The sequence below is a fragment of the Centruroides sculpturatus genome, unplaced genomic scaffold (genome assembly GCF_000671375.1).
Source record: "Centruroides sculpturatus isolate CEXI.00-Female unplaced genomic scaffold, Cexi_2.0 scaffold384, whole genome shotgun sequence".
Lineage (NCBI taxonomy): Eukaryota > Metazoa > Arthropoda > Arachnida > Scorpiones > Buthidae > Centruroides > Centruroides sculpturatus.
The window spans coordinates 239,112-263,948 of NW_019384605.1; the positions used below are offsets into that span (position 1 = coordinate 239,112).

Consider the following 24,837-nt stretch of genomic DNA (forward strand, 5'->3'; position numbering starts at 1 on the left):
CATTTTAATTAGTTGAAACTAGTTTATACTGAATGTCTTTGTTAAAACCCATTTTGTCTAGTTAAAATAGTTTTAACTCAAATTCATTTTTGACTAGCAGTAAATTCTAGTTTTAACTAGACAAAACGGGTTTTAACAAAGACATCCAGTATAAACTAGTTTTAACTAGTTAAAACGCATCCTAACTAAAAACTGGTTTGACTGCAACGCATAGTGATTCGGGGTAAGATGGTAAGTGGGGAAGATGCCTAATTTTTTATATTTTCAAACGGTGATGTCACATATTTTCATGTATTTGTATGATGAATCGTTGGGCCAATATTGAGTGCGGAAAGCTGTAGTTGGCTACCGTTACTTCATTTTCTACATCCGAGAAGAATAAAAGCTAGATAAGAACGAAGTTTTTGTTGTGAAATGTTTCTAGAATAATTTTAAACTAAAAGTTAAAATGGAATTTATTAAAAATTGCTAAAAACAATTAATNATTTGTGTTCATAATAGCTTATCAAAATTTTGTAGGATTAGGTTTGTTCTTTCACAGCATCTTCTACCATCAACAGTGTAATATGTTGGTAAATTTTCTAAAAATAATTTTTCGAGCTGCTTTTGGATTTACATAAGCCAGTACTTCCATCAACAAAAGTATCAAAAGAAGTACTACAATCTTCAAAAGGAACTAGAAATCGTCCAGGCTACAGGTGAAAAAACACATAACATCTGTCTTCTCTTAAATGCATTAAACACGATTCCACCCACATCAATTGAATCAGAAAGGGCATTCTCAGTAGCAGACTTTTCTTTAGTAAAATAAGAATCAGATTGAGTGATTGGAATATTCACCATCTTTGCTTTTTAAAATCTTATTATAAAAATTTACAATAACATTTTGTATTATGTTTTATTTAAATATTGAAAATTACCTTCTAACTTAGAAGTTTGATCTAAATTCATTTTATTCCTTAATTTTTCAACTCAATTCAAAGGTATTTTTGTTGTTGTTGTATGCAGTTTCCAGCAAACTTTAATAAATTTTTTCTATTTATGAAAATTTCTATGTAATTCAAAGGTAATTTTTAATACATATCTTACACAGCATTATTAATATGATTTTGGAGGTTGCAGAACATATTAAATTACTTTAAAAAATGAAAAATAATTATATTGTTTGATTTCGAGATATTTTGTATATCTTAAAAATAATTAATTCTATTCTGGGATCCAGGAAACAGTTCACTTTTATCTCAGAATCCCGGGACAAGCAAAAGACCGGGAAATGAGAAACCCTAGTAACTATACTTCACAGCTCATATATGTTTTCTTATTCTGACTTTTAACATTCTATCTGTTTCACTTATCTACATAGTTATGTAGTAGTAATCTGGTTGACAAGTCCAAGTGAAAATATAAACCAAATTATTACATCTATTTTCTATTAATTGATTCTCTGATTTTCAGGAAATTTTGATTTTGTTGTTCATTGTGGGGACTAGAATAATATTGTATGGTGTTAATATTTTTTGTATTTTTTCAAAAATTACTGGTGGGTAATCTAGTTTTTTACAAATTATTGGTGTTTTAGGTATTGTTTGTTTTATAGTATAATTGTGTAGCCATTTGTCAATAATTCTGTTGGGATAGTTGTTTAACTGAAATGTGCAATATATATGTTCAATTTCTAAGTTTTGATCTGTTATATCACTTGTATGTAATTTAATTTTGTTTATGTAGTGTACAGTTCATATTAAATATATTTCTTTTTACATATGTTGCAGTCAAAACCAGTTTTTAGTTAGGACGCGTTTTAACTAGTTGAAAATAGTTTATACTGGATGTCTTTGTTACATCTAGAATTTCCTAGTTATAAATAGAATTTACTGCTGTGCATGTTTGGATTTTAGATAAAACTAGTTTTAACTTTGAACATTAGTTAAAACTAATTTTAGCTACATAAATATGTTTGGGGGAAATAAATAAAGTCATGATTGGGATTAAAACATTTGTATTATTTAATACAATATTTATTGAAAATATTGGTCATACATCTGTGTTATTAAAATTAATTAAAGCGATACGAAATTAATTATACACCATAGGAACATTTTTTAAGGAAAATCACAGAGCCATGTCAGCAATATTAACTCTAAAACAACAACAGTAATATTAATTAAAGTCATACAAAAATAATCATTCAATAAAGGAACATAAATATAAAAATTAAGTCTACATTACTTGTTATTGCAAGGCAAACTATCATGGCATTTCGAGTTACACAAGTTGCCTTTTTTCTTACAAAAGCACATCTTCAACATATACGCCTTCTTACACAAACAGTGAACAAAACCTTGGCCTGTTCCTAAGGCTGCTCTCCTGGCAGCAGTTCTTAAAGATACATTTGTCTCTGGCACTCTTTCTAGTAGCAAGAATTTTTCTTTGGACATGTCGAATTCTGACCTGATCAAGTAGATCATTTAAGTTTTCAAATAGGTTCATACTTATTTTAAATTGAATCTTTAATTAATAATAATTATGGTAAATTGTGCCCAAAAAAGGAAACAACTTTTTTCATAATAATTAGACTTCAAAATATTAACGAATTAACTGCGTAGTTAGATACATTAAACAGTGGCACAATCGAGTATCCCAAATTTTGTTTTAAATTTATGCAAACCTTGTTCATCCTTTTGAAGAATCACTCCGATAATATTACGGAGATCTGCTTTTGCTCTGTTGACATTAGGGATTGGTATAATTATATTATCACTGATTTCTACAGGAGCATGTATTGAATCCAAAGCCAATTTCATTCTTTGGGCCTGTTATCCCAAATTTAGATGAGCTTTTTCTCTGGCTGCTATTATTTGGGTCTGTCAATTCGTATTAGCTACAGATTCTGGATCTACGTCACTAGCTGGTATTAGCGAAGTTGAGGCCGACGTTTCAAACGCAAAAACTTGTACGTCAGACGTTCAGCGCCACTTTCCTGTAAGCCAAGAAGTTTGACAATGGTGTTTGGATAGTCAGTGGAATCATGCTCGACATTCCAAACACCATTATCAAACTTCTAGGCTGACAGGAAAGCGGCACTGAACGTCCGTCGTACACGTTTTCATGTTTAAAACTTCTGCCTCAACCTCGCTACTAGTTGCAGCTTCTGGGTCTTCTTGACTGGCTACTATTGTAATTAGAGACTGTAAGCGTTATGACGTGTTAGCTGAATGAACTTTGACCTCGGTCGAAATAGTTTTTCCTAAACCATTTTGTAAAAACCAGTTTTGTCTAGTTAAAACTAGTTTCAACTCAAATTCATTTTTGACTAGCAGTAAATTCTAGTTATAACAAAGACATCCAGTATAAACTAGTTTCAACTAGTTAAAACGCATCCTAACTAAAAACTGGTTTTGACTGCAACACACACACATATACAGGTATACCTCGCCTTACGTCGGTAATTGGTTCCAGGAAAACGACGTAAGTCGAAAAACGACGTAAGTCGAATTTACCTGTCTCCGAATCTACTTATCACTAGGAAAGCATTTTAAATAATATATGGTTAATAAAAATCTATTTTAAGCTTACAAACAAATAAATTTTAGTTTTTAATATAGTACAAAAAAAGTAATCTAAATTTACGAATGCGTGTACTGTAAATACAGTACATACTTGTATATATTTTAATATGATTTTATGTGCTTTAAACGTTTATCTAGTGATATTACGACTTCAATATTTGTGGCGGACAGACGTAAAGTCGAATAAAATGACTTAAACTTGATTTTTATTTTTCCATATACTTTTTTAACAAGCGACGTATAATCGGGAACGGCGTAAGTCGAGGTATGCCTGTATATATATATATAGTAGAATCTCATTTTAATGGATTGTGAAACAACAGATTTCTCGGAATAATGGATTTTTCTGGGCCCTGCCAAATCAATGTAATTTTACCTCATTTTAGCAGATCTGTAACTCAAAATAACAAATTTTTTATCCCCATCCATTGTAAACTTTGTGCTTTTCTGCATTTAATTAATATTTGGGTGTTTCTAGGAATTTGTAGAATTCAATGATGCATTTGTTACATCTGGAATACAAAGAGAGTCAATAGGATGTACGATTGAGGAGGAGCTACCTAGGAAACATTCTGACGCTGGTTCAAGTGTAGTGCTGAAATTTAGCAAGGCCATTGAGTCTTTCCAATTTATGAAGACCTTCCTTATGAGTTTCAGCATAAAAGAGCAGACTATATATGACATTAATATCAAGTGATTGTTGTATTTAATAGGCAGAAAAGCAGCATCAAAACAAATTGAGATGGACAAATTTTTTAACAAACTGTGAAGTCAAATGAAGTGCTAATGAGCTATGCAATCTCGTAACATATGCTTTTCTGTAAACTAAAGAACAGAGATCTCAAGAGATTGGATAATTTTAAGTACTGGCATTTCTTATTTGTAGAAGATTAAAACATGAAAATTTTTTGAATAACAGATATTTTCCTGGGTATGTGGGAAATCTGTTGTTTGCAATATAGTGGATTCTCAGAACAACTTTTAGCTTCACAAGTGATTCATTAAAACAGGATTCTACTGTATACACAAAATATTAAATTGGTTAACTTGTTAAAAAAGATTTTTGGTAAATTATCCTCATTCTAATGATTTTGTATAACCCTGAAGAATAATAAATATTATATATATTATTTATTATTCTTCATATATAATTTATTATTTGTAAAATCATTTTGGGATTTTTATATATATATAAATATAAACATTCCAAAGCCTTATGTATTAATATTAAATCAAATGATCTCCATAATTAATCAGTTATTTTTTTTGCTATAGTTAATAATTGTATTAATTGTAGCAAAAAAATATCCCAATTAATTAAGGTGATCATTTGTTTTAGAATAATAAATTACTACTAAACTTACTCATACATTAAAAATATTGGACACATATCAAAAATAAAAATAAAAAACACATACAGATAAAGTATGCATATACACTAGCTGTTGTATACAGTATATTATTTACAGAGAATCTTCCTAATTGAAAGGAAAAATTTACTTTTTAACATTTCAATCTTTGTAATTATTTAAAAATGTTGATTTTTATAGGTTGTCAAATTATTTTCATTAAACATTATTCATATAAATAAGACATTATTTAATTCATTTACCTTTATTTTATATCTAGAGATTATGTCACTTCATGTGCAGAAAAACTTGAACAAGTTAGAAGAAAATTTGGAATAGATAAAATGAAAAATCCCAAACCAGGTAGATATCCTAAAAGATAGAAATACAGTATATGATAAAATTATGCAATATCATATTATTATAATAATTAACAGTAGGAAATAATACATTTTGTATTGCTCTCTATGCCTGAGTTTATTTAGAGAAAAGAAATTAAATCCACAAGCCACTTGCCAGAATAAAATTAATGGTCCAAGAAGGGGGCATCATTTCAATTTTCTACACAGGGTATTATTAAGTAGTATTACTTTTTTATTTAATAGTTCATATCGACTTGTGTGTCTAATACTTGTGTAAATAATTTAACTAGTTATATTTTCAAAATCCATATTGGTTTTCTAACAGATTCTTTAGTTATATCCTGGACCCACTATGGCTTGAGAAAACTGTGCATTTGCACAAGAACAACTCCAAATGTAGACAAATGGGGTATTCACATTTTGTTGCTGAGCAAAAAAGTTTCAGAGGATGTGTGTCAAGCATAATGTGGCTATTGCATTTGCTTGCTAAACAAAAAGTTTCAGAAGTCCAGAAAATAAACTTTAAAAAATTGTTTACTTTTTTTATTTCTGCACTACTACAATGATTACATCACAAGCCATCATATGATGCCACAAGTCATGTGCCAGCAGAAAATGAACATGCATCAATAGAAGTTAATGGTCTGAAAAGGAAGCAAAATTTGACATACTGTATTTTTGTGTATATAAGAGCATGCTCTTACAGATGAGACAAAATTTGCATTATATTCTGCAAAGGGTCTAAAAAAACTTGCTATTTTTAAAAACTTTTATGAGTATTGGAAGTGTTTTTGTATTTTAATTTCATAGTTTATTTTATTTTAGTTTTATATTTTTAATAATGTCACAAAGATGTCACTGAATAGTTACCATGTCAGTACATTTACATTATAAGCCAAAATAAGCTTTTATATGCGAGGTATGCTCTTATAAGCAAAGCAAGACATGTTTTCAAAAATGTGAAAACAAGCAGTTTTCATATATAAGAACATGCTTTTATTTGTGTTGAAATACAATATGTTAATTTTTATATGTTTTTGTTATAGTGTTCAAGCAATTGGAAAGAATTACAGTAACACAACTTCAAAAATTTTTTGATATATGTAAGGAGAAGTATTTAAGAGCAATGTTAGAACCAGGTATGAACTAACTTAAGTACTGTTTAAATAACTTAATAATTTGTAAGACAACAGTTAAAAATATAACATATTCCTATTGCAGTATTTAATTACTAAAATTTTAGCTACTGCATTTTGCTTTATTTCATGAAAAATTCTGATGTAAATTATATATGGTATATACATATAAATTAATAATGTTTTTATTCATTTTAAAAATTGCTGTAAATAAACAAAGATGTAACAGACTACAGATTTGTTCTCATTTATTAATATGGATCAAGCTTATTTAAAAATAATGTATATGTTATTTTTAAGCTATTATTTTTAATTTTATTTATAAAGAGGCTTATTAAAATAGTTTTATAATTAAAATTAATTATAAATCATTAATTACTTTAAAAGGATACTGTGTTGAGTATTCTCCCTACAGTGTCCTAAATAGTTTAATCTTTAATGATTCTTTGATTTAACTTGAGGTATTTTATTACAAATAAAGTATATATACACGGATCATTACTTTAACTCAAATAAAAACACACTGTATAAATTAAACAATTATATTTTAAATGAAATAATTGGAAAATAAAACATTATATATTTAGCAATTTTCAGAAAAAGTTTATTGTCTAATGGGAATTACTTCCCTATTACAAGGGGTTGTAGTTTCATGTGTCCGTATTTATCTTTAATATAACAATATTTTTTCATTAATTATTTAATTTGCACTTATTACTTGCGTACATATTCACATATTCTTTAATTTAATTTATTTTGTTATTATAAGTTTCTATTATTTTACAAAAATAATTATAAATATTATATAATTCTTTTTTACTCATATTGTTAAAATTTTTTAACAATTCTATTAGCGAGTTGCATTTATAAGTGCTATTTATATCATAATGTTCACGAAGTTCCTTTAACTTTGGACATGTTAATATCAAATGGTAAGGTGTTAAAACGTCAGCATTACATAAAAAACATTTAGTTAGTAAACTTATATAAGTATTGTTAACATACAGCGAATATTTGTTTAGACGAAGTTGCATTATAAATCGTTTTATGTTCAAATTTACCGATTGCCATATATATGATTGCATTGAAGGTATTTCAAATATATCCAAGTACCACGAGTGATATTTACTGCTATAAAGAGAGTCCTGATCTTTTGTTATAGATTGAGCTATAGCTGATTCTAACATCAATGAATAACCTGTTTTCCAATCTTGAATTTTATCTTTAAATAATAGAACTGATACTCCAAAGGAATTGAAGATAGTTTGCAGCTTGTTATACCATAGTTGTTTATTTTTTTGTAGTTTACTTTGTCTAATATTTTCATGGTATAAAATAGTTAAATTATTATCACATTTGAAATTAAGTTTGTAGAAGAATTTGATAATTCGCTTTAATATAAACGGGAATAACCATATTCGATTAGTTTCATGACGTAGTGCATATCCCGGTACTGTTCTTTCTATGTGAAATAGTCTGCGTAGATAATAAATGTGGAATTGTTCGAGTTGGTAGAAATAGTCCAAGCACCAAATAGGACTGGCGTAAAATAACATTGGATTAATAATCGAGCTGTAAAGTTTCATATGTATTCTTAAATCTGAAGTTTTTAATTTGCTGCACAAAAATAGAAGGTTATCTATTGCTTGTTTAACTTTATTTTTAAGTTTAGATATATGCGATTTAAATGTTAGATTCCAGTCGAAATTAACTCCTAGGTAATTTATTTCATTCACTGTTTGTAGTAAAATTTTTTCGAGATAAATTTTTGTTTCATTGATGGATATTTTACTGTTATTCCGAAAGATAATTATTTTAGTTTTGCTTGGATTAATTGCTAAATATTTGGACTTGAAATACAAATTTATTTGGTTTATTTTCCTTTGGAGTGAGATTTTTGTCGGTGCTATCACGACCAGATCATCCGCAAACAATATATAATGGAATGCTTTATTTCCTATGATTACTCCATCATCTGCTTCAGAGAAAAGATAATCTATATCTGCCAGATAAAAATTAAATAGATATGGAGATAGTGGGTCTCCTTGAAGTACACCACGTGAATGCCTTATTGGTGGAAGAGTATTCTTATTTTGCTTAATCTTTATTTTGTAATTTTGAAATAGTAATGATATTGTTTCTATAAATTGGGAACTTGCACCATTTTCCTTAAGTTTTTGTTGTAGTAGTGGTACATATACTGAGTCGAATGCCTTTGTTATATCTATAAATGCGGCATATATTTTTCTATGTTTTTTAACTAAATATATTTGAATAATCATCATTAAGGTAAATATTGCAGATTCGGTGCCTTTATTTTTTGTATAAGCAAACTGAAATTCTGCTTCCAACTCATAGGTTTTGATCCAATGTTGAAATTTTATTGCCAGTATCGATGTAAAACATTTTCTGAGTGTAGATAACAGAGCTATAGGTCTATAATTTTCTGGAGACATTTGGTCTCCCTTTTTGTATATCATCGTCATTATTATTGAATTCCATGATTCAGGATAGGATAATGTTTTGTACATTGTATTAAATAGTTTCAATAGTTTTATTTTGGATTCTATTGATAGAATTTTTAAGAATTTAGATGGTATATTATCGTCTCCAGGGGTAGTATTGTTCTTGGTTTTTTGAATAACTTCCTCCAATTCGTTCATAGTCATATCAGCATTTAAATACTCATCACTATAGTAATTTCTTTCCGTTGGAATTTTTATGTTGTTTATGATGAATTTTTGATAGAATTTTTTCCAGTTTTCAAAACTTATTCCAATGTTACTACTTCCTAAATTATCTTTTGTTCGAAATCTTTTGATAGTATTCCAAAATACTTTGCTATTATTAGTATTATTAATCAGATTTAATTCAATTCTGCGAAGGTAGTTTTTCTTTTTTGTATTAATTAAGTTATTATAAGTTCGTTTGGAATTTTTATAATTAATTAAATTTTCATGATTAGGATTTTGTCTATACATTTTTAATTTTTGTTGCTTTCGGAGTTTTCCTTTGTGACAATCACCATCATACCAGATTTTTATATTTTTATTTTGCATATATTTTTTATTTTTGCTTATTATTATGTAATCATTCATTGTATTTATGAATGTTTTATATACTTCTTCACAATTGTAGTTAGTTACTTCCGGCATATTTTTTAATCGAGTATCAATTTCCGATCTATATTTATCCAGTTTATACTTTATCTTGAAGTTGTAATTTTCTATATTATTTAAATTCTCAGAAGGAAACAAGCGAAATTTTGCTATTGTAGGAAAGTGGTCTGAACTATCAAGATTCGTAATTCGAAATTCCACACAATAATCCAAAAGTTGTTCAGAACAGATAGTGAAATCTATTGTCGAAGCACCCATATTAGTTAAACAAGTGTGTTCAGCAGGAATATCCTGTTGCATTCTACCATTCAGTAAAAATAATCTGTGTTCTTTTAGTAACTCGATAAGATATTTTCCCAATCTATTAGTTTGCTTATCTTTTGAAATACGATTATTAGTTATGCATTGATTGGTTCCTTTATATTTTGAGTCTGTTAATTCACCAATCCTTGCATTAAAATCTCCCATTATTAAGATGAGTGGAGAAATATGTATCCAGCTTTCTAATACTTTGAAACAATTTTTTAAATTATTTAAATCATCAGGCTGAATATATGCTATTAATAATGTTATGAATTTATTAATTTTATCTTCTAAGATAGTCTTCAGTGGTGAGATAAGAATTATCATATAATTATTGAATTTTTTTATATCAATTATTTTCCCAAAGTTCTTTTTTATAAGGATGCATACTCCTCCGCTAGGCCGACCCGGACCAATCGGTTTCTGTGCTTGTATCGCTTCTATTATATAATCGTTGAAAAATTTTTTATTATAATATAAATTTGAAGTAATCCAAGTTTCTGTAATTGCTAAAATATCCGGTTCGTATTTAGTGCAAATTTTAACTATTGATGACATTTTATTTTTTATTCCTTGACCATTCCAGTTTACAATGGAAACCATTTGATTATTTTTTATGATTCTATTATAATGATTATATTTTTGTTTGTCATGGTATCAGCTGTTCATATCTATTTGGTCACTATAAGGATGAAAGTTGTTTACATAAACCAATTTACACAATTTTAAACTATATGTTATTTTTTCTTGATTTATCATTAATATATCGTTACGAAGTTTAACTTGATCTTTTTGTTTTCGCCATTCATAAAAAATTGGGAGTAACTTTTTCCTTCTTAATCTTGAGTTTTTGGTTAATTCTGGTGCCATTTGCATGTCTTTCCATTCATTTGATGTATTTCTTAGTTGTTTCTTTTGAATAAAAGTATAGAAGAATTTATCACGGATTTGCTTATTATTAAATATTATTCTTACTACTATGTTAGGTTTCTTTGTTATTAAGTTTGTTTCTATTATATCAGATTGGGATATGTCATTAATATTAAGTACATTTGTCATAAACTTATATATTTCTGATGTAGATATAGATTTTTCAACAGGATAATTGTATACTATTACTTTTTTATAATTATAATCATTATTTAAAGAATCTATTTTGAATTGCATTAGTTCGTTTTCACTTTTTTGTTGTTCTAATTGTTGTTGTAAATTTTTAATTTCCTTCTCCATGTATAGCTGTTTTTCCTTGGACTCACGTATGTCCTGACGTATGTTTTCTATATCTTCTTTTATATAGACCATTTGTTCTAGTAGTTTATCATTAGAGTCCTTTATTAAATCAGATATTTTAGACCATAAGAGTGCCGTAGAAGTGTCAAAATGACTTGCAAGATTTGTAACTGAATTTGAATTAATATTAGATGACTCACCTGTTGAACTCAATAAATTTTGCTGGTTAGACTCTCTTATTTCTTCTTGCAAATCACTATTTAACTGTATTCCATAGTCCGTAATGAGTTTTGAGCTTGAAGAACCTGAATAATCTTGTTTGTTCTCTGTTCTCGATCTTGTAAGTGGCGGTCTTCCTCGCTTAACTGGGGATCTTTGCATAATGTTATTTTTTGAAATATTACTTTCCTCCTTTAAATTGAAGTAATATAATATTAGTTTGCACTTATTTAGTAATAAATTAATCAAACAGACTATTATTTGTCACTTCACTATCCTAAGGTAAGGTTCACAAAAAAAGTCACTCGCAGCTTCGACGTCCTGACACGCCCCCCCCCCATATTTAGCAATTTTAAATTTATAGAAATTAATCTTAATTTAACAAAAAACTATCAACTAACTTATAAGAATGCAATTACTAAACATCATCTGAAGAATAGTTTATGGAAAGTTTATAGAATAATTAATTAATGTAGCAAGATATTTACTAGGTTATAGCAAAATGCTTTTTCTATTCATGTGAATGTTTCTGTCAAATCACAGTTTGCAGTAAAATTATTTATCAGGATCAAACATGCTAACTTTGTCATGCTTTTCTGAAAGTAAATTGCCTTTGTGTTCACGAAATTGAATTTTTAATTTGTGATTGGTCATTCTTACATATGACATGCAATCTATGTTAAAAACCTAGTAGTTTTCAGAGTCGCCAGCGATTACTAATTATAATTAGAATTCTGTGTAGGGAAATGCAAGAATTAATGATAAATCTAACAAATAGATGTCTAGTGAGATTAAATACAACAAAATTCTGCATTGTGTTATTATTATGCTTTTAGTATTTGCAAAGTTCCTAAATGTAATTGCTTTGATAACAGTCTCTACATCATCAGTATGATATTTACAACAGAAAATTGAATTGATATAAGAAATTACATTGTCTTTAGAACTGTTTATGCTAAATCAGGTTAATCATCATTCATTACAACAAGAGACATCAAAGATTTCAAAGACCAGATAGAACATTTTGAAATACTAATTTGTTTAGTAGCTCTAATATAAACAAAATATTGATTTTAAAAATGCATGCAAATGCCAACCACTACTTAAATATTGAATAAGGAACAATAGAATTGGTAGGCTGCCAGTTGGACAACATTGACTTAAGAACTCAGCAATTATTGCATTTTATAATGATAAAATATTGTAATTTTATCATTATAAAATTTTAAGAAAACTTTGATTTTACAATAATTTCTACATATAAATATCAGCTTATGAACCTGATTTATGAGTTTTTTTTAATAATTATAATAAATTAAATTAAATTTATTATAATTATTAAATCTAGTATGAGATGGCAACATAATTGCCTACTTCTAGACAAATTATTTAGTGTTTAATTAATTACCCCAATAATTTGGCAGTTGTTTAGCTTTATAATAATTTCTTTATTTTTGATATTTACTATAGATTATTTGAAATTGCTGCTTCAAATTTTATTATAATTAAAAATATTTGTCTGTATTTTTTATATTTATTTTGTTATAATTTTTATTTTTAGATTTCAAAAATAATGGTAAATGAAACTAATACACTTCATTAATTATTCAAAATTTCATTTAGGTACAGCTGTTGGAGCTGTTTGTGCACAAAGTATAGGTGAACCAGCTACTCAGATGACTTTAAAAACGTTTCATTTTGCCGGTGTAGCCTCTATGAGTATCCTTTAGTGCAATTATTTTTTATATATTCAATAAAAGATAAACTTCCTTGTGTGATAANCCTTAATATGTGTTTGTTAGTCATTTGATATTATTTGTTAGTGAATAGTTGCAAAATAATAATAAGTTTTTAGTATCCTATCATGAAAGTTTTAATTTAAATATTTGTCTGTATTTTTTATATTTATTTTGTTATAATTTTTATTTTTAGATTTCAAAAATAATGGTAAATGAAACTAATACACTTCATTAATTATTCAAAATTTCATTTAGGTACAGCTGTTGGAGCTGTTTGTGCACAAAGTATAGGTGAACCAGCTACTCAGATGACTTTAAAAACGTTTCATTTTGCCGGTGTAGCCTCTATGAGTATCCTTTAGTGCAATTATTTTTTATATATTCAATAAAAGATAAACTTCCTTGTGTGATAAAGCCTGATGAATTTTAATGATCAGACTATCCAATAAGATATTGAAATTTTATTGTGTTCATCCAATTTCTTTGTTTAACATTTTAGAAAATGTTGAACAAGGATTTATTTCACCAGTGTCTTCTAACTTGAAAGTTATTCAATAACAATATTTAAATAAAATTTAAATTATTTAATTAATATAAAATGACTACTGTAGAGTTTAAAATAGAAACAATAAATGGTAATGACATCATCTTAAATTCTGATTTTGTTAGGAAAATAGCAGAAAGTAATGCTATTGTGTGTAAACAAAGCAAAACATTGCATAATCATACTAGGATTATTGTTTTGAATGTATATAATTAATTTTGTTGTCAAAATTTAATTTATACCAATGTTATTAGCATGACAATTATTAAATCATGTGTCTTAATCATTAATGAAACTAATTTGTCAAAAATGACCTTGAATGTTCTTTCATTAGACAAACTATAGACTAACAACAATTAAAAATTTAAATGAAAGATTTTAAATAAGAGAATTATGCAGTTTATTTCTGTAAGTATACTAAGTAATTGCCATACTTGATTTGATTTAGTGCTGAGCTTTGGAAAGCTGAATATAATCATATACTCATGTATCTAACTATACAATAACTACTACTAGATAATCAAGTGTCTAAATACCTATATCTGCATATCTGATCTAAAAAATTTTAAAAACCAATTTTACAGACAAACAAATTGTTAGTTTAAAAAATATATTTTATTTTATTCTTTTTAAATAGTTGAAAATTTTGAAGCTGACTGTTAAAAATTTAAAACAAAATACTTTGTATGCAATACATTTTTATGATTATAAACTACATCTATAAAACTATATAGTTTTGAAAGAAAGAAAAGAGACCAATTTTACTTGTTATTCATTAGTAAGTAATCCATAATTAAAGTGAGAAGGCCTAATTTGAAATTATTAAAGGAATAATAACACTTGAATCAAAATAAACTATTCAAAACAGTATTTTTAGAATGATATTCAAAACTATCACCCTATCAGAAATTGAAAATTGATACATGGTATTATTATGATTATTTTTTTGAACTTTTATTTTATACTTTGTAATTTTTGGATTAGTTTATACACATATATTCAAATTAGGAGTACAGTGGGTGACTAAGATGAATTCAAAAGAAATAATAGTTTTTTTACACCACTATAATTTTATAATTTTGAAAACTTATACAAAAGTAATGCTATTTGGGCAAGTTTTTAAATTTCAGTTATGATAAAGTTTATGTTAGAAATTATACATGTAATCGTCAGTTTATTTATTTAAATTGTTTTTTGTACAAAAGTTATATATGTATGTATGTATGTATGTATGTATATGTATGTTGTTAAATTTAACATTCAGATATCACTCAGGGTGTTCCACGTATAAAAGAAATTATTAATGCAAATCACATAATTAGCACTCCTGTTATTACTGCTGCTCTAGAAGTTGATAATGATCCTGAAGTAGCACGACAAGTAAAGGGACGTATTGAAAAAACTTTGCTTGGTGAGGTAAGTACATAAAAAAATATAATAATCTAGTAATATTTGCTAGGAAATATTTTAATTTAATTTCTTTCATTCTTTAGATGTTTTTATAAAAATGTAATTATACAATTTTAAATATAATTATATAATTTAATAAATATTAATATAATTCAATATGCTTGCATCAGTAAATATACAGTATTAAATTATATGTAGAATGAATAAATGAACATAAAAATATGTTCTTTTATTCATTCTCAAAAGATCTTTTTCATTTAGAAATGAAAAAGATCTTTTGGCAAAAGCAGCAAATCAAATGTGCACTATTTTTTGCACATGTTGGCTGTTTAACACTAGTTGTTGTTATATGATACTGCTGTTGTTATACTTTAAGGAACATATATATAGAACAAGGAAGAGATAAAATTGTTTACTCTGTAATTATTTGTGTTTAGTCAAGAAAACATTGTTTTAGAAAACAATGTTTTCTTGACTAAACACAAATAATTACAGAGTAAACAATTTTAGAATAAAAAATGTTAAGAATTCTAATTTAGATTAGTATTAAATTAGTTCTAAACTTTTTATAAATTATTTGTTGGTTGTTTACCTTAATATGTGTTTGTTAGTCATTTGATATTATTTGTTAGTGAATAGTTGCAAAATAATAATAAGTTTTTAGTATCCTATCATGAAAGTTTTAATTTAGCTCCTGACTTTTTTTTTTTTTGAATTATTTGAAATAACAACAAAACCTTTAAATACCAACTTTAATTATTACTGAAGAGTAATTTTGAAATGTAATATATCTAGGTACATTCCAAAACAAATAAAATAAAAGTGAAATACAGTCATACCCCGGACTTACGCGATAGGTGGGATCGAGCGATAACCGCGTAAGTCGAATTCGCGTAAGTCGGGGTATAATTTTGCATATAAATACATACAAATTATTTTTAATTGGGACCGGAGACTAAAGAAAACAATAATTTAGAAAAAAAATGTTTAATAAAATCTTAGATAATGCATACGTATAACAAATTATATTATTATACAATTTTTCACATTAACTTGATTATTACACCATAATTTTAACATTGTTTCCATCTCAGCGATAATACCGTGACATTTACGAATGATGCTTGAATTTAAAGATTGAGCATTTTTACAGCTTCGAGAATTTTTTCTTTACCTTTTATAGTTGTTCTGACCGTCGATTCAGGTAGATCAAACTTCTTTGCCAATTTACAAATTTTCATTTTTGTATCGAAGTCTTTAATAATGTTAACTTTACATTCCAAAAATAAAGTTTTTCTTTTCTTGTTTAATGCAAAAGAATCAGTTCTACTTCGTTTGGATGACATAGTAGAGTGTTAAGATTAATCATATTCGTTATTGTAAACCGTGCTTAAGTTAGGCACCATCTGTTCATTTCTTTTGTATGTCCGACGATCAAAAGACCGCTTGAGATCGAGTCTGTTTATAATTTGAAAGGTAATCTTGTCAGTTGTATATACAAAAGGTAAATTGTTTACAAAATGAGTCTTTGTTTATTATCTGATAAATGTATACTTTTTTCGTCAATAGTTTACGATTGCAGATGCCTTTTGTGTAAAATCCAAATCGGTTGTATATAAGCTAATAAATGTTCTCGTTAATCTTATCTCGCCTTTTAGTTCGTTCACGGTTACAAGAAATTCCCACATAGAGTCTCTCAAGTCTCCATAGATATAACAAACAGAAATAAATTACACAAAATAAATTGTAGCTATGCGTCGATTCCGCGCGACACGTCCGAACATGTAAGCTGGACAATAGTGTGGGGGGAGTGAATAATCAAGAGTTGTGTGGCGCTCAAACAAAAAAACGAATCGACGAGATTTGAAAATCGCATAACTCCGGGTTCGCGTAAGTCGGGGTATGACTGTACTGTCATTTATGGCATTAAAAAATGAAAATTGAGTTAAAAAAAGCAAACATATTTATAAGTACTTTTGATGATAAAACAATCATCTTCAGGTAAAAAAAAAATACAATTTTTTAATTTAAATTTTTAACACCATAAAGACAATATTTCATTTCTATTTAATAATTTTGAAAACTATGATAACTATTATAAAATTAATAAATTTTAAATTTCTATTCTTCATTATTCATTTGTATTCATTGTATGTTGAGAACAGACATAAAATGCCACATATCTGAATTAGCCACATAAGTTGAGGCACTGTGCCTCAACTTATGAGCATAAACTTATGTGGCTAATTCATTTCAAATATTTCTGTGTAAGTTGAATAGTGCTTAAATATGATGCATTTTTTACATTTATATTCATTTCAAAGGATAATTACATGTAAACATCATCTTACAAAAAGAAAATTTTGTACTTTTACTTTCTTAAAATGTTTCTTATCTGTTGTTTATATTCAAAATGACACATAATAGATAGCATTGCTAGTTATAAGACAAAGTATCACAACTGCATATTTTGAATCTGCATAAGTTGATGAATTACTATATTTTAAATTAGAATATAGTGTTAACTTGTTTAACCTATTGGTTGAATTGTTTTACACCATCAATTCATTCAAACTATTTAATGATTCTGTTCATTTTAATAATATAAATAGTATTTTGTTATTTTATGTTATTCTTTCAATAAAATTTGATTGATATCATTTCATTGTAATAAAGCTAAAGATTTATACATAATTCTTCATTAAAATTAAATTTTTTAAAATTTCTTTTAAGCTAATATATGATTAACAGATTATTACTATTATAGGTATCAGAATATATGGAAGAAGTGTTCTTACCTGATGATTGTTTTATGTTAATAAAATTAGATCTGGATAGGATACGATTATTAAAGGTTAATATTTTTTATTAATATAAATATAATAATAGATATTTTGACAATATAACCTTACATAATAATATATTTTAAAACTGATTTTATTATAAGTCAATATGTTTTCAAATTGATAAACAAGTTTAGAAATAAAACTTACTAAAGAATATAATAGTATTATTAAAACACTTCTTGTTTGAACATATCTATTTTATATATACACTGCTGGCTAAGTAAAATGCAAAACCTGCAATATTCAGAGTCCTACATGGTGTTGCATTTTACTTGGCCAGCAGTATATATTGTATTTAAACTTACAGGCTTATCATACATGAGACTGTTATGCTATTTAGACCATTTTTATTAACATATCCCAAGAAGCATTTTGGCTATCTTTACTTAGCCCTCTTCAGTTGGATATAGATCTAAAATACAGGAAATTGGTTTAATAAATACATTAATAGTTTAATAAATTATTTATTAAATTATTAAAATTATAATTATTAATTTAATTAAGAGATGACATTTAATATCTACCTCTAGTAGCAAATTACTTAGTATTAATCTGAAATTAGCAGAGTTATAGCCTGATTATTTAAGGTAATTGTTTGGTGGTATTACTGTGTATTTATATTTATATATCATGACTTATAAATAAATTATGCTAAATATTGATAATTAAATAAATTATAATTTTTTTTTTTTTGAATGATTAAAATACATATAATTTTTTTAGTTAGAAGTCAATGCTGAAACTATACGATATTCTATCTGCACTTCAAAATTGAAAGTGAAGCAAGAAAATGTATCAATAATTGGTGATTCAATTTTAACTGTGAAACCATCCGAAACAGCAAAAAGTTCAATATATTATGTTTTGCAGACATTAAAAGAGCAACTCCCATCTGTAATTATTAAAGTAAGTTATTGCATTAATCATATTACAATTGATTCTTAATACCTGAAAGTGGAAGGAATTGAGAAACATTTTCAAGTTAATGAAATTTTGAATCACTGGAATTATCATTATTTTAATGAAATTGTATATATCATAACACAAATAATATAGACTTAAGTAATTAGCTTAAAAGATTTTTTATATGTTTTTATTTTAATAATAAAATTAACAATGAATATATAAAAAGATATGTAGAATAGACACTACATCTTATTTCTGTAGTATTTTAATATTTATAAGCAAATATGTTTTGAAAGATTTAGAATAAAAATGGAATCGAGTTCTTTAATATCAGTTATTCTTTCATTTTATATGTAGTATATTAGAAAAATTTTAAAACTTTATTGTAATTCATTGGAGTTATGAAATTTATAATTTTTATAGGGTCTGCCTACTGTATCTCGTGCTGTGATACACATTGATGATTCAAAAGGAAAACCTTGTTATAAATTATTAGTTGAGGGAGATGGCCTTAGATCTGTATTAACTACTCCTGGTAAAAAAATTTTTAAATGAATTTATTCTTATTTCTCTACAAAATATTTTGTGTAATAAAATTTCATATTATAATAAATATCAATTACAAAAAGTTAACAACAATTTTGTTTTAAGAATTAACATAAAAATTATATTGGAAAGAAACAATATTGTCATTAAATTTATATATTTGAAAAGGATCTGCTAGGCATGCAATGCAACATTGAAATAATTTTATCACTATCAAATGTATTTCATAACTGTTTACGTATGAAGTGGACAGCTTTGGGTATTATTTGTTAAATTTACTTAATATTATTAAATAACTTTTTTCATTGAAATTTCTTTAATAAATGTCAAAGCTTCAAACTGAATTATAAAGATGAGTTTGTAAAAGTAAATTTCAAACAAAATTAAAATAATGACTCTTTTATTGTAATTATAATTAAAAATTAGAAGTTTTTGATTAATATTAACAGTTTGCACTGATTTATTTAATTAATGTCAGTGAATGAAACCAATATAACTTTATTTATATAGAATAAGATAATTATAAAATATAAATAATGAAATTTTACGAAATGTAATTTCATTAGTAAATAGTTTTCATGATAATTTTTCTGGCAAAAATACAATATTGTATTATTTGTTATTTTATCCCTTATCCATTATAGTTCTTTTTGTGATTAGCACATAATTATTTATTAGCAAATATACACATAATTAGGAAAATTGATAACAGTTCCTAACTCTTCTCTGTTGATTTTAATGAAAAAATTCATTTGATTCAATGTAGTTAATGTATTATGTTTTTTCAATGATGGATAATAGCTTAAAAATAGAATATTAAGTTATAAATAGAATAAAAATAGAATTTAAAAATAGATAGATTGAAAATTATTTATATAAATTATAAAAAATGATTACATATAAAACTATGATTAATATTTAGAATTCTAAAATTATCTAAATAACTTGTTTTCAGCATGTAGTATGCCTTTCTCAAGCATCAAGTGGTTAGAACAGAGTAACATTTGATTCAAACATTAAATAAAATTGAATTTTAACTAAGGATGAAAATAAAGATTTTAAATTTTTTTAGCATTCATAAAATTTTTTGGAATATTTTTACTGAAAGACAGAAGATTTAATCATTTATTTATGAAAATGATTACTATAAAGATTAAATTATTAAGCTTACATAATACATTTGCACTTTAGCAGTAAAATTTAATATTTACACTGTACAGCAAATGTTTTTGATGGTCTTAAGCCCCGTCTTGTAAAGTTCTAAAGTCTTTCAAACAGAATAATGTTAGTTTTCATTTCTAAAAATAAAACACTACGTGTGTTGGAATCTTTAAAATTCAACATTTATAAGTCCTGATTGGTTGGTTTGTGCTAGTGATGTGTGTGATTTTGTGGTGTAATTTTTTTAATTTTGAATAAGGCCCTCCATGCCTAAGCCAGGGAGTTGTTGATGGCAGATTCTTCTCTTGCTGCCTTGTAAATTTTGAATTTTCTAAATTCCATATGTGTGCTTCATTATTTGATATGTGTATAAGTTTGCCTGGTCTAGACGTATATGGGTGTCTGCAAGGTTAGAGTAGATAAAGCAGTGGTGGTTTGTTGCTTTCTTATCAATGTTATGTGTTCTTGGAGGCATTGATGCAAAGATCTTGTAGTATGTAAATTTATTAGGTCTTGTAGGTCTATTATGTAAGTTTAGTGCTTCTCCAGTTACAGTAATAGTAGTATTTAAAGATTAAATTATTGTTATAAATAAATTTATTTTTTATAAATAAAATTATAAATGATTCTAGGAGTAAAAGGAATAGAGACAACTTCTAATAATACTTGTGAAGTAGAAAAGACTCTTGGGATTGAAGCTGCAAGGTAAACTTTACTAACAATTAAAAATATGTCATATTAATTTTTTTTTCATTTTTTACATTAAATATATTTTGAAATTTCATTGTATTTAGTATGCAAAATTGAAAATTATTTCAATGAAATCTTTGAATTAATCTGATAATAGAGTATAGGAATTAGAATTAATAAAATTTAGAAGACTATTCAGCTAAAATTCATTTTAAAAGTCATTTTAAATAGTGTAAAAATTCATTAAAAGATAATTTTGGTGATCTTTGAAACTAAATACAATAGCATTCCAATTACCTGAGGTAAAGTGGATCAATGCTACCATTGATAATTGAAACTTCAGATAAAATGGATTGCTATGTCCATTTCAGATTAAAAATTACAAATTTTAAAGCCAAACAATTGCCACATTATATCAGGGCTATATTATTACTACTATTATTAATTAAATGCTAAGTAATTTGACACTGTTTCATCCTAAATATAATAATTATGATTAAAATAATATATTAATAAGTAACCAAGTATGGTTATTTATAAGTTCTGGAAGCAAGGATCGTACAGAAGATCAGGTAGTGTAACTGGCAATGTGACCACATGGTAAGTGGGAGTTGCAGGTTTGAGACCCATTTTGGGTCAATTCTTCCAGAACCTTCTTAGTTATTAAAATATTCATTTAATTATAATTATTAAATTTAACAAAAGATGGTACCTAATGCTTGCCTCTAGAACCAAATTATGTAGCATATAATTAATAATAGTAGTAGTAATATAGCCAGATATAATTTGGCAGTCATTTGCTTTAATACATAACTATCAAGTTTGGATATTTGTAAAATTGCAAATATAAAAGATATATATATATATATATAGTACCACTTTTATGCCTTTTTTATACCTTAGTGAATTTAATTATACATTTAACTTAAAAATGACAATTTTTACATTATCATACTGTTAATACTTACAATAGTTTTAGTAATAAAAAATATGTATTATTGTAGTTATATTTTAATATGAATGAATTATCTCACATTATATTTTTTAATTTATTTAATTAAAATATATGCTCTCCACCTTCAAATTAGTAGTGTCTTGCCCCTGTACATCATACTTTTCCTTTAGCAATTAAGTCATACCAGTTATCTCTCTAACTCTCATTTTCATAGCTTGTCTCGGCTTTCATCTATCAATATCTAACTTTGTTCTCGAGATTAAAGAAGGACAGACAGGCGGTTGACAGTAGGAATTTATAGATCTACAATTTTTTCAAATTGCAACCCAATTAACTCAACAAAGAGAATAAACTGTTTAAAGGGATTTAAAATGAAAATTATTCAAGAATGAAGTAAAATTTACATTTATTTACTCTCACTTTTCTTAAGTAACACTATCTAGTGGCCCTATATAGTAAGAGGTTAGCATTCTGTAGTTTTGATGCTATGTTTTGTTGGATCTGATATTTTTGCTAGGTAGTTGTAAGCAGAAAATTATATATTAGCTTTATACCTGAGCAGTTTTCTTTCAGTAATTAGACTTATGTGTAAAAACCACTTCAAAAATGTTTTGTTTATCCAAATTTTAAAATGTATTTATTTCAATGAAATTATTAATAAAAGGAAGATATTGTTGCTTTAGGAAACTTCTAAATTTTGTAGCATTTCATTTTTAATAAAGCATATTCCATATGAATGTACAAATTTAAAGAAATTAAGAGTGATTAAGATAGATTTAATAGAAGAAATTACCATAGTATAAAATATAGTGTTATATGAGCTACTGACGGAAGAAACATTTTTAATTATATTGAAATTTTATTATTTAAATTTATTATCTTGCCCTAGAAAAAACTGAAACTCAATTTTGCATTTGTATTAATTTTTAATTTGTATTAACATAAAATCTATTTTTAAAAATTTATGTTAATACAAATTGTTAAAAATAACAATGTGTAATAAAAATTTTTTTGTAATTTTTATTTATATTTTACTCTCTGTAGTAAAGCTCATACATGTTAAAAGTGCCAACTTTGATCCTTAATATCTCCCTGACTAGTGAACTGATTTGGATGAAATTTAAAATATTTAGCTTTCATAATGAGTTCTATGGATATCTTAAATTTTGAATGAATTTGTTGGATTGTTTTGGACTTATGTGAGTTGCAATTTGTTGCCTAGATTTACAACAAGAGAGAATAACAATACCAAGCCACCCAACAATCTAGAAAGAGTTTGCATATATTTAACAGTTCTTTCAAGAGCTGACCATTCCTATTTACCTTTTTGAAGGTTTTATTTTGAAATAAACACAGCTTAAACCTTACTAAACTCAGAACAGAAATTTAATTTAATATTGAAAATATTCTGACTAACGTGTTCAATTAATACCAATCTTCACAACTTCAAAAATATTGTTACTGATGCAATATTCATTTTTCTGTCTGCTTTACCAGTCATTCTTATGCTATATAAACAAGCTTAAAATTATTTTTATTTAGTTTTTTTTTAACAAATACAGTGACCTCTTACTTATGTGCCTCAAATTTAAGTGACACATTCAGTTTGGAGATGTTTTTCACTGGTCTCGGCTGAAGCCTAGGAGAGATAACATTTAAAATTTCTCATTTGAATGACTCTTAGTTAAATGATGCTCTCAGTTGTACACCCCTATAAATGTTTCAGAATATTGTATTTTTCACTCACTTTACTGTCATGATTGTCAATCACAAGAACCAAGTGAGGTCACTTTGCCATAAGGCAAACAGGTGCCCAGGAAGATAATAAAGCAAAGAGGATTAGCATACTGGACATAGCATCTGTTTTCAGAAAGAGAATGGCTGCTGGCTATATGTTTAGATAAAACAAGTTAAAATGGCATAATTGTAGTTATATTTTTAACATTTTTCATTCAAGTTGGTCAAACTCTCTTTTGTACAACTCTCTCACTTATACAACTTTAATCATTGGTACCTTTAGAGTCATATAACTGAGAGATCACTGTATTTATATTTTATTAGTATTATTTGGTAAATAAAGTAGAAAGGGTCTGATAAAAATTTGTTTAAAAAATATTTTGTTCCTTGTCAACCAACTTATTCAAACTAACAGTGTAATTCTATATCTAAAGACTACAGATTATAATAGTCAGACCCTCCAGAAGAATGCTGAAACTGATTTATTCATCTGATTATTGTTTAGATTTTTGTTAGCTTCTAACTTTAAATAATGTAATAATAATTTAAATCTTAAGCTATACAAATGTTACTTTAATTAATATAAAACAAATATCTACACTATAGAGCTTTAAAATGAAACAAGTAAATCAAAATTGTTATGATGTTATTTTTAGTTCTAATTTTGTTTACAAAATGGCAGAAAGTAATGCTGTTGTGAGTAAACAAAAAACATTCTACAGTCAATCTAGGGCTATTGCTTTAAATGTTTATAATTAGTTTGTTGTCAGAATTCACTTAATAGAAATAAAAAGAATTATAAAAATAAAAAGAATTATCAATGAATTATAGGTTATTCAGATGACAGTTTTTTTTATCACATTTTATTTATTGAAGTTGTAATTATACACCATAAAAACCTTATATCTCTAGTAAAGAACTTTAATATACAGTGGTGCCTCGTATAACGTACTTAATCTGTTCCAGGTGCATGTCCATTAAGTTAAAAGTCCGTTATACGAAACGCATTTTCCCAT

At 26.3% G+C, this 24,837-nt stretch overlaps 1 protein-coding gene across 1 annotated transcript in view; it reads left to right on the forward strand.

The window, feature by feature from the left end:
- LOC111625146 (DNA-directed RNA polymerase III subunit RPC1-like) overlaps positions 1-21,710 on the forward strand; it is a 68,801-nt gene extending 47,091 nt beyond the window's left edge. The window contains 9 exon segments of the mRNA XM_023368191.1: positions 5,199-5,281; positions 6,327-6,419; positions 12,911-13,006; positions 14,835-14,986; positions 17,748-17,834; positions 18,550-18,732; positions 19,156-19,267; positions 21,072-21,171; positions 21,647-21,710. Coding sequence (XP_023223959.1) covers positions 5,199-5,281; positions 6,327-6,419; positions 12,911-13,006; positions 14,835-14,986; positions 17,748-17,834; positions 18,550-18,732; positions 19,156-19,267; positions 21,072-21,171; positions 21,647-21,710 — 970 coding nt within the window.
- The last annotated feature ends 3,127 nt before the right edge of the window (positions 21,711-24,837 follow it).